This window comes from Staurois parvus, unplaced genomic scaffold (assembly GCF_062004578.1).
Source record: "Staurois parvus isolate SC_StPar_1 unplaced genomic scaffold, SC_StPar_1.0 ptg000226l, whole genome shotgun sequence".
In the NCBI taxonomy this organism is placed as follows: domain Eukaryota; kingdom Metazoa; phylum Chordata; class Amphibia; order Anura; family Ranidae; genus Staurois; species Staurois parvus.
Genome location: NW_028318022.1, coordinates 1109249 through 1121506, shown reverse-complemented (window position 1 = coordinate 1121506; position 12258 = coordinate 1109249). Strand labels below are relative to the sequence as shown.

Below are 12258 nucleotides of genomic sequence, written 5' to 3'. Positions count from 1 at the left end.
TTTTTAGACAAGACTGTTTGTCATGGGTGCAGAACCATCACTAAGCATTGTTTTTACATGAATACAATTTAGCTCTGAGTGCATTCAGACTAAAAGTCCTTCAATGTTAGCATTGGAAATGTGTCTGTATTGGTGTCTGACATAGCATCCTCAAAACTAATATCGCTGAAGGAAGCTATTTTTCCTTGGATTTAGGTATCTTCTGAGTGCTAACAACACTTCTCTCATGATCGGTGCTTTAAGATTTTTGAAATACTTCAGTATTGCACAACTCTTAGGGGCTCTTCTAAAGGAGAGTGTTATCACCTTTTTCAGCACTGGAAACTCTCTACACTGCATCTGTACATTGCATTTTTTTCCAAAAAGAGCAGTGTGGAGCCTCTGTTGTTCTGCAGTGAAACGCTCTGCAGTTTAATAATAGGAGAGCACTGTTACATAACCTTGGACAGGTAATATAAAATGTTTCCTCCTCCTCTTGGTCCTTTTTGTTATCCTTTGTAATTCAGATAATTAAGACTTCACAAGCAAACCAAACAGACACTCTTAATAGAAAAGCAGAGGTCTGGGCACTGTTAGGCCATATGCTTGCTTTATAAATAGAACCTTAAGACCTTCACCTAGGCCACCAGTGTAAATGTACTTTTTTTTAATTGTGTAACGTCTTCTCCAATTATTCACAGTTCCTTTATCTTTTGAAAATATTTGGCTGCAAACTAAAGTGGTTCTAAAGACAGAAGGTTTGTTACCTTCATGCATTCTATGCATGAAGGTAACAAACCTTCTGGGTGCAGCTCCCCATTAGCCCCCCTTATACATACCTGAGCCCCATGTCGGTCAAGCGATGTGCATGAGAGACACTGCTCTCCTGGGACACTCTCCTCATTGGCTCACATGAGCAGGGGGCAGGATCGAGCTGCGCTGTGTGTGTGAATGGACAATGTCCATTCACAGGAGCATGGCTCAGGAGCAAGTCTACTCTAGTGCCCCCATAGCAAGTGGCTATTGGGGACACTCAGCAGGGGGGAGGAGCCAGGACTGCCAGCAGGAGGCCCAAATAGAAGAAGATTGGGTCTGCTCTGTACAAAATCATTACACAAAGCAAATAAGTATAACATGTTTGTGTTTTGTTTTTGTTTTGTTTTTTGGGGGGGGGGGTATTTTAACCTTTAGAATCACTTTAAGACTTTTGGCACTCCATGTAGTAGTAGTATTATTACCTATGATTATAGCTGCTGCCATATTCTGAGAGTAGATGTTCATGTATTAATATACATTTGTACAACTGGCATAACAGACAACTTATGCATGACTGTATATCTCTTTGCTATATTATGATCAATTACCTCTGTTACTACTTCTACTGGGCATATTCATTGACAGCAAAGTTGTTGTGCTAATTACTATGCATTCCTTTTGAGGTGCAATGGCTTTAACATTGTTTAACATATTAAAAAAAAGATTGTTTGGGTGAGAATTTATTAGAATTATTTGTCTATCCTCAAGGAGCGTACAATATTTTCACTGATTTTCTGCTGGTGTCACATTCAATGATGCAATAATGTCAAGTCACAGACTCATGGGAAGGGAGGTGGACGGATTTCAGGTGCCCTCTATCTTTTACTACTCTGTGCTGCCTGTGAGTGTCAGTGCGCATCTCTAAATAATGGGGATTGTAAACTTCATAACGTGTCGATTAGTAAAAGGAGCCACCACTGATATCAATGTAAGCACAAGTTATTGTGGCCGTAGATGGGCCATTTATGGGCCGAGTTTTTGGCCAATAAATTAAAAATCGGTCGTTGCTGCCATGGATGCTGCCACCAATGCTCACGAAAAACTGTTTTTTGTGGATTTTCCAGCATGACCGATAAAAAAAAATAAATGAGAAGATCCGAGAAAAATGGCCGACGGCATTGCCCCACTAACAGCGTGAATATCGGTGGCTTTTTCATTCGGACGAAAATTCGGCCGATAAACGACCCGTCTATGGCCTGCATTAAAACAAAAAATTCTATACTTAAAAGATAGGTTCACTTTTTGTAACATGTTACACCCATATTAAGGGTGTAACATGTTACACATACACCGGCCTCTGCTCCCCACCTTCCTGATCCCCCATTTTGACAACAGGGAATCTTCTCCCCCAATTGCTGTCGCAATCTGAAGAAAACACTGTCACTCGGGGCTCCTCCCAGCCACGTCATTCATTCACATTATTCTGTGAATGGGAAAAAATGCAAGTACCTACAGGCTTTGTGGCTGTCAGTTTGTAGTTCTCAGTGAAATACCAGAGCTCTGTTGAGCTCTCTCTAGGTAGTTCATTGAGCTTCCTGTCAGAAGGTGTAACTGCCTGCCTGTATTGGAGGTACGAGCTTACAGCTATCCAGACAGTTTGCAGGACCGTAGCATTACACCTGCTGATTGAGGGTGTAATGTTTTACAGGCTCCTAACAAAAAAAATAATGCATATTTTTTTAACTGCAAAAAAATGTGCATTTATTTTAATTTTTTTTATTTTTTCTAAATGTGAACTTATACTTTAAAGTGGTGTTAAACAGAAAAAAAGGATTATATGGCAGCTTACCAGTCTTCAAATGTGGTGGCTGCATGAACTTTCTTTTTTTAAGTTTTTTTTTCTTTAGTTTTCACCCATTTATTCAGCCAGTAAGTCTGTTAATTTCAACTTTAACCAAATAATCTGTCCAGCAACAGTGGCATTTAGAGTGCTGAGACAATGATCAGCTTTTATTCATTTATATAAAACCTTAAACCTAAAAGGAAAAAACTGTTTGGTGGAGTTTGACTTTAACTTGTTAGTCAAGTCCAACGAACTTTGCTTCTTACACTACCCTCTCCCTGGACTCACAATGCTGCTATTCAAAGGGGTGTCTGCTGCTCCGTCACCAAAAGTGGAGACTCCTAGGACAAATGTTGGTGGCCGAATTACCAGGTACAAATGAAAGAAAAAATGTCCTAAGAAGGAAAACAAATTCAGCCACCAGGTTTAAGAACTACTGAGCTGCAGTATATTACATTTTTGGGTTAGGGTTTAATACCTTAAAAGGAAGACAGTAGGAGAATAAAACATACAGAGATATGACAACTTGTAAGTAATGCGCTGCAATACTTTATCAAAATGTGTTTAATAGCACTTAAGTCTGTGTTTAGAGGTTAGCATTCAGTTTGTTTGCTTTAAATATTATATCTGGGTCCATCCACCATTGTGGGGCATTATGAATGCATTGATTTTTATTATTACTTGCATAACCATATGTTTCATAGTCTGTTATATAACTCTTTGAGATGATGCCGTGATTTGTGAGTTTATCATATTAATGATGCTTTTTATTTTTCTATAAATCCTGGTGCGCTTAGGCAGATGTGCATAATGAAATATACCAGAAGATAAGCCAAACACATCAATGCTTTTATAGTGTCTAAAGACAGAGATCATAGAAAATCAGATAAGAAAGAAAAGGACACAGAAGATAAAATTTAGTTGTCTCAAGGAATGTTCACATTGACATTTCCCCATTTTAAATTTGTAGACATCATAATACTAATGTGAAGTGTCATATATACTGAACAGAGTAGAGGAAATGTCACCATATTATTTTGCAGAACATACATAAAATAAACTGTGGGTATTCTGAAGTTTACTTTGATAGATAATAGAAGGAAGATTTTCATTTGTTTGCTAGAGAGAATTCCATTTCTGCAGTATTGGGAAGAATTAAGAAAGAGTGGTGCAAGCACAAGCTTGCACCACTCTGCTAACCTTAAAAAATGGAGCAGTTGCTGACCCTAATTAATGAAAAGGGTGAAAGCTTCTTTGTTAATTAGGATTTGCCCCATGTTCTACGCTGTATCTGTCACAGCACAGAACTATAGATGGAGCTTCATGCTCCAGATTCCTCTGTCCATGAGTAATCATGATATGGAGGTTGACCTTGAAGTATTTCAAATGATATCAATGTTAACTAAAGGAGAGACTCTCAATACTTTTGTGTGATTCTGTACTCATGACTATCTGGTAATATAGGGCTTCAAAATTCTTTAGTGTGCATTCACACATGTGCGCTGGGAATTGAAGCTCAGCTTTCACAGCTAATTGACACAGTTGTTGTTTAGCGGGTCAGGTTTAGATCAGATTCGGGTCAGGATTTTATCCTGTTAACTGATGACATATGCGGTTTAGAAACAATTCCCATAGAAGTCAATAGCCTGTAATCCGCACCTAAACAGGACCACACTGCTCAGAAATCGGACAGGACTCTTTTTCAATCCGCACTGAATACACACTGCCAGTGCACCGGACATATATCAACAGGCACAATAGGAAGCAATGTTATTTTATATATCATGCGGAGTGGATGTGGTTCAGACCGCATCCAATCCGCATATATGTGAACCGGCACTTAATGTTTCTGTTACACAAACTAACCTATTGTATTGTTGTTTCCTAGATTCTATAACTCAACACAAGCTGCATCCTCTACAAAATTATGTGTTGCAAAGTGGGATTTCAAGTGTGCTATAACCATCATCTAGATCACTTTAGGATAAACTGTTGGAACACAACTGTGACTACAAGAAAATGCTGCTTGGATAACTACTGCACATGAAATTAAAGATTTTGATTATTTTTACATTTATACTGCTTGCATGTTTTGTTTTGTTTTTCACTGGTTGCAGTTTAGAACAACTTTTCAAATGGATGTACATTGTTTAAATATTTTTTACTAATAAAATACATACACAGGGGAGATTGTTCCCATATCTTATGACAAATTGCTATATTAATGTGCCCATTGGGAATGGAGCTATTCATCTTACACAAATGTACAGTGAAGGACTGAACTGCACATGAGCTAATAATGTCTGTGTAAACTGTATATAATAACAAACCGGGATTTGTTCTAGATCACACCAATTGGTAGAGATTTCTGAGAACTTATAGATGCCTAAGCAAAGAAAAAAAGATTGTCAGTTTAATTGTATGGTTAGTGCTATGCTGTTGTATTCACACTTTGATCCTCCCATGTTTCCTACCTCCCACAGCAGGACAGAACTCGCATAAAAGAAACAGTGTAGTAGCCCCTTTGGTGGTAATCCTAAAGATTGCAATGGAGCTGCACATCTCACTTCAGAGTTAGACTGGGTTCACACTGATGCAGTGCAGAAAACTCTGTGAATCCTGTGCGTTTCCCACACCGCATTGCAATCACATGGCATTAATGCGATCTGGTGCGGGTGTCAATGTTAATAACACACCGAAACAGATCGCAAAACATGATGTGATTGCCAGAAATTGCATTGCAGAGGTGAGAACGCCCATGCAATGTGATTCAAGTGCAGGTAAAAAAAAAAAAGGATCCTGCACCTTTTTTGTTGTGGATGTGATGCGATTTGAGCCATTCAAAATGTATGGCTCAAATCACTCCTCACAGACGGTGCATGTAATTTGCACAGGAATGCAGTGCGATTCCTGTGCGAATTACATGCGGTGTCCCGCACCACATTAGTGTGAACCCAGTCTTACTCTGTATATTTATCAGACACAGGCACAGTACATTGAGCACTACTGTACTCTTATTACCATGTACAGAAAGCATTTATCAGATTTGATCATATCAATACTTTTTTTCACTGTACAGTAAGTAAATGTAAGGTTGTTGTCACAGTAACCATCCAACAAGTTTCAAGAAGTGATAAATCCATAGTAGCATTTTTCATGTAGTGTCAATCTATCAAACACTCTCCCATACATGCAGTCAAAAAAGTAATACAGCAGCATTTTAATATTTTCATCAGTGGAAACTACTCCTTATGTGGAAACTAGTCGTAAATAAACCAATAATGGGTAAGTTAGTGGCTCCAAACCAAAGTGTGGGCTAATTTAATGGCAAACCATATTTTAAGATGTTTGTAGATCTGTAGTAGTACCTTTAATGAACATTATAACACCTAGAGGTAGGATTATTTTTGTTTTAACATAACATGTTGTATAACACACAAGCAAATGTAAGTCTTTCACTAAATGCTAATCATAGATAAAATGTTGCAAAAGTAAAGGGTAAAGCTGCACTCTGTAAAAATCATACCATGACATTTGTTCCATGTAGCTAGCTTACAAACAAAGCCACACCTTAGGGCATGCCTGTCACGATCGCGGCATCAGACCCCAGACCTTCTCACCAAACTCGTGACCGAAGGACTAGCCAATCTAAAACCGCGATGTGACATGCGCAACAATACCATGCCCAGCTGCACCCTGCACAAAGATTTTCCAGCTAATGGATTACAATCTATGTACCCACAACCTGAGCGATTGTTACTGGGTCGGGTTAATTACGCAACTAACCCTCCACACTGCCACCACCTCCTTTTTGTACAGAGAAAGCGGAAACTCGCATTATCAGTTATAACACTATAATGATTGAAATAATCGTCTTTATAAAACGGTCCGTAGGCTGGTTATACAGGGGTTTAAACAAACAGTAGCATCTCTTCAAAGGCAGGGATTCATAAATTGCAATTAAGAACTATAGAAACAGTTCAACACTTTCAGAAAGAGAGATTTATTACTAAAAGGGTCAAACAGGTGCAATAAAATATTTACAGAGAAGATGTACCTAAGATATATATATATATATATATATATATATATATTCATATATATATTATATATATATATATACAGAGAACCACAGCACAGTAAAGAGATATCAGAGAGAGGTGAAAGGGTTAAAGTACTTGCCAAAGTCCTGGGTTTAGCAGATCCAAGTCAGAGCAGGAGGGTGCTTTGATCTCCCTATGTTACGATGGAAAAATGGGAGAATTCTTCAACTCAACTCTCTTAGGCTTGACAGCCGGTTTTAAAGTTTTCCGGCAGGGGGTGGTTCTGAAATAACAAACCAATCCTCTGTTTAGGGAGGGACTGATAGGCGGAACCCAAAATCGGAACCAACATCTTTCATAATTCATATTCTGGTCTATAACTTTCCAGCTGCACACGTGACAATTTACCCGTGGGTATATTATTATGCAGACAAGTCTGAGGATTATCTAGATATGAATTATGAAATTAAATGTTGCACGGTTCACGAGTTCTATGTTTCGGCTCCCCTGATGGTCCGAGATAATTCAAATGACCCATCAAACTGTTCGCCTGCTCCTAGCCAATCTGACTGGATGTCTGGTTTTTAGGTAAGTCTCTCATATTCCAAGATATGAGACATAGTGGAAAAATGGAGTTTAACAGAGTTTATCTGATTCTGTCACTTCCACTGGCTTAGGCTCATCAAGTCAGCATTTCTTTCAACTTCTGGGAAGGCTCGTTATCTGTTTTACAAGGTGTGAAACTACACAGGCACGTTGGTCAGTGAGGCTGCAATTCTCTTGGGAACACTGGCCTTATCCTGGCCTAGGTGAGAAAGGCTACACATTTGCAGACTGCTCAGTACCGAGCTAGAAATGTCTTGCCCGGCCAGTGATTCATAAACAGTACACATACACACACTTGCCAGAGGTCTCCTCTCAGTGAGAGGGAGGGGTGGAAAGATGAGGGGAGAAAATGGAGATGCCTAACAAAATGGTTGAACCGCGTCCATCTCTGATGCGCACGTTTGCGACAATGCCCACTGACGCATTTCACACTGATTGGGCATATACGTAGAAGCGGGGGCGTCTAGAGCTAGAGAGCTTCTAGACCCAATGAATAAATCAATTAAAATACAATGGTAACACAAATCAGTGTTACCATATATGTGTATAAACCCACTGTTGTGCTACTGTGGTGCAGAAAAAATGAATATATCCATGCACAATATCAGCATTAATATTATTCTGTTCCATCCAGCTTAGGACAGGGCATACACCTCTCACAAAGGAAACTCTGTGCACCAATCCCAAGAAGGAGAAATGCATACACCCTGTTCCAAACTATTATGCAAATTATATTTTTCTCATTTACCTAAATAATTGATGTAAATAACAGTCAGCATAATTCTCATGTTATCAACTATTAAGAGTACAATTCAAATTTTATTGAACAAACCTAATGATAACAGGATTTTTTTTAAACATAAAAAACTTACAATGCACTGTTCCAAATTATTACACACAGTAAGTTTCAAAACACTTTATAGGTTGTAAAGAACTGAAAATTGTCATTTGTTGTGTTTGCAGCATATTTACTGAAATCAAAAGCTATTTCAATCAAACTTTTAACAACATTTTAACAGGTCACGTTACATTTTAACATAGGGCCCCTTATTTGATAGCAGCTTCACAAGTCTTGCATCCATTGAACTTGTGAGTTTTTGGACAGTTTCTGCTTCAAATTGTTTGCAAGATGTCAGAATAGCCTCCCAGCGCTGCTGTTTGGATATAAACTGCCTCCCACCCTCAGATCTTTTGCATTAGGATGCTCCAAAGGTTCTCAATAGGATTGAGGTCAGGGGAGGATGGAGGCCACACCATGACTCTCTCATTTTATCCCCATAGCAGCCATTGATGCAGAGGTATTCTTTGCAGCATGAGATGGTGCATTGTCATGCTTGAAGATGATTTTATTATGGAAAGCATAGTTCTTCCTTCTGTACCAGGGAAGAAAGTGGTCAGTCATAAACTCCACATACTTTGCAGAGGTCATCTTTACACCTTCGGTGACCCTAAAGGGGCTGACCAGCTCTGTTCCCATGATTCTGGCCCAAAACATGACTCCACCACTGCCTTGCTGACGTCGCAGCCTTGTTGGAACAGGGTGGCCATCCACCAACCATCCACTACTCCATCCATCTGGACCATCCAGGGCTGCACGGCACTCATCAGTGAACAGGACTGTTTGAAAATTAATCTTCATGTATTTTTCTGCCCAATGCAGCCGTTTCTGCTTGTGAACATTGGTTAGTGCTGGCCGAATAGAAGGTTTATGCACAGTTGCAAGACTCTGGAGGACTCTACACCTTGATGTCCGTGGGACTCCAGAGGCACCAGCAGCTTCAAATATCTGTTTGCTGCTATGTAATCGTATTTTAGCAGCTGCTCTCTTGATCCGATGCATGGATCTGGCAGAAATCTTCCTCAATGTGCCTATATCTGCACGAACCCGTCTGTGCTCTGAATCAGCCACAAATCTCTTAATAGTGCGATGATCTTAAGTTTTCGTGAAATATCTAATGTTTTCATACCTCGTCCAAGGCATTGAACTATTTCACTCTTTTCGGCAGCAGAGAGATCCTTTTTCTTCCCCATATTGCTTGAAAATGGTGCTCTGCTTAATAATGTGGAAAACCCTCCTTTAGTAGTTTTTCCTTAAATTGGGCTCACCAGCCAATCTAATTATCACAGGTGTCCGAGATTGTTTTCAGTGATCAAAAGAGCCCTGAGACACAATGCCATCCATGAGTTAAACTGAAAAACAAAATATTTAATCTTTGTGACACTTAAATAGAATTTGCATAATAATTTGGAACAGGGTGTAGACATCTGCATTCGAATTATCTCTCCACAGTTGTCAGCATCTAAGTAGGCTGTAAGGTACTCATAGCACCTTTGCTTTGATTGCTCTGTCGCTGGTCCTCCAGTGATCAAGCAAGGCACAGTTTGCGCAGCGCTTTACAAAATAAAAGCAGACATTACAGTACAATACAATTTGGTACAAGAGAAATTAGAGGGCTCTGCTCCTTTAGAGCTTACAATCTAAGAGATAACAAGAATCATTACATGGATGTGGCTTCATATGCGATACAGGCTAATAAAAAGTAAATGCAAAAAAGACTTTAATTATAAAAATATAAATAGACTTGCATAGCACTATGGTTTTATGTTAATTAGCCATTCATAATGGTGTAGTTATTCCTAATAGTGTGTGGTATCCCATTCAAAATTTAGTTCCTTCAGGATACCGGTATCGAATCTGAAAATCTCTGAATATCTCCCTTCTATTAGGAATGGACAATTTTGTCACCCCCTCTAACAGCCCAGTTTACTTTTTCAATAATCTGAAACCATAAAGAGGCTATGTAAGATCCATGACATTTGACAAAATGTGCAACATTTATATTTTTTTATGTGCTGATATGTTGGATATGTTATTCCTCATTCATTTGTTTATAGATCTAGTTGTTCTTCCCACAAATTGTTACAGTGCAGGAAATCACATACTGTATCGTGTTTGGCAATATACTAAATGCTTGATACTATTAAAATCATCATTAGAACTCAATAGGACCATAAGGGAATCACCAAAGAGAGGGTAACTAGAACATTGCATGGCTCCACATCTGAACATTCCCATAGTTTTCAAGTTTGATTGAAAGATTTGGCGATAGAATATTATTTCTTATGTTGGGTGCTCTTTTTGCTATGAACTTTGTACTTTGGGAGAAAACAACTCTGAATTCTGGATCTCCTGGTAAAATTGGTAAATATCGATGTAATATTTATTTAAACTCAAGACTAAATCAAGTACTGAAAATCATCAGTTGATTTTCTTATATATTTTGTCCTCTCTTCTTAAGCGCCATTGCTCTTAAAAAAAAAATTGTTCCATGAAAGTCCTTTTTCCCAATAAAGGCATTTCCTAATTGCAGCCTCTTATAGCCTCGTTCTCGAACTTCCTCTCCATATCTGTAATCTTCTTGTCGAAACCCATCAGGGTCAAACAATTTTGTAAAGACCTAATAAATTAGCTTCTTGGATTGCCCTTGATTACATGTGCTGGATGGCAGCTATTGACTTAGAGAAGATAATTCCTTGACGTTGGTTTTCTATATGCCTGAAAATATCTTTTCCGATCTGTTACAGATCCGTCCAGATATTTTATCTTAACCAAATTTTCCTCACCAAAGTGAAGATCCGATCATCAGTGTAACTGGGAAAAAAACTTAATGGTATGATTTTTACAGAGTGCAGGTATACTCTTTACGTTTGTTATATACAGCTGTGTGAGCAGGACTCTTTTAAGCCTGCACCTGTTGCACAAAAGGACCAGGGAAGCAATATCACAAGACTTGGAGCAGTGCAGTTTTTGTTCAGCTGCCTACAGGCAAAATATTGTTTTATTCATATTGAACTTCTGTCCACCAGGAGTTTGTAAACTCAGAAATCTGACTTGGACAATATTGGAAAATGGTAAAATGGAGTAATAAAATCTATAAAAATAAACATGCATACTATCCTGAGAAGAGAGAATTCCTTCAACCTATCCAATTTGTCTCAATAATGGACAGTCAGGAGCTCTGTCATTGATGTATCTTGGGGCATTAAATGTGTTTCCAAAGTTTTGATCAGGCCCTAGCATGTACATTTAATTTGAAGTTAATAGATCTCTACTCCAATTACTTTAACTCTTACACATGATCCTATTACCAGAGCATATATTGTTCCTTCACAATGAGCAAAGAATGGCACACTTTAGGTGTTATGTTGAAAAGCAAAGTTTTAAACCTCAATTTTAATTGGTTGCCAAGAGCTGTTGCTCTTGTCACAATAAACTTGAGTTAGCCCATTAGTGTTTTTGTTGAAAAGGTTTTGGGCTCCAAAGTACCACGGGTTCCCTCATGGTTGTACCCCCTTTTGGTGAATATTTACATGGATATCTGTTTCCTTATTCTAGGCAAATAATTGCGATCAATCATGTTTGATGGACAAAATAAAAATCTATACAGTTTGTAATCCAGTAATAATTGTTACTTCTGAATGTTTTCCCCCTCCTCCCCCATCCTATCCATCACCACCACCAACACCACTATCATTCCCGCCCCGCAAGCCAAAGTCCTTGGCGTCATTCTTGACTCGAACCTCTCCTTCCTCCCTCATGTCAAATCACTTACAAACACCTGCAGGCTCCATCTCCGCAATATTGCCAAGATACGTGCCTTCCTCACCCCAGACACCACCAAACTTCCTGTACACTCCCTCATCATCTCACGCCTTGACTACTGCAACTCTCTTCTCACTGGCCTACCCAAGTGCAGGCTCTCCCCGCTCCAGACCATCTTGAACTCAGCTGCCAGACTCATCCACCTCACCACCCGCTCCACCTCTGCCACCCCACTCTGCCTCTCCCTCCACTGGCTCCCGATTGCCCAACGCATCAAATTTAAACTTCTAATCCTGACCTACAAAGCCGTTCATAACACTGCCCCTGACTACCTCACCAACCGGATCCCCAAGTACCACCCTACCCGTACCCTTCGCTCCTCACAGGACCTCCTTCTATCCTGCTCCCTGGTCTCCTCCTCCCATGCA

General features: G+C 39.3%; 1 protein-coding gene across 1 annotated transcript in view; it reads left to right on the top strand.

Moving 5' to 3' along the window:
- Nucleotides 1-4649, top strand: part of MCPH1 (microcephalin 1) — a 417602-nt gene extending 412953 nt beyond the window's left edge. The window contains exon 14 of the mRNA XM_089679549.1: nt 4467-4649. Coding sequence (XP_089535675.1) covers nt 4467-4540 — 74 coding nt within the window. The 3' untranslated portion in view covers nt 4541-4649. The remainder of the gene's footprint in view (nt 1-4466) is intronic.
- Nucleotides 4650-12258: the final 7609 nt, after the last annotated feature.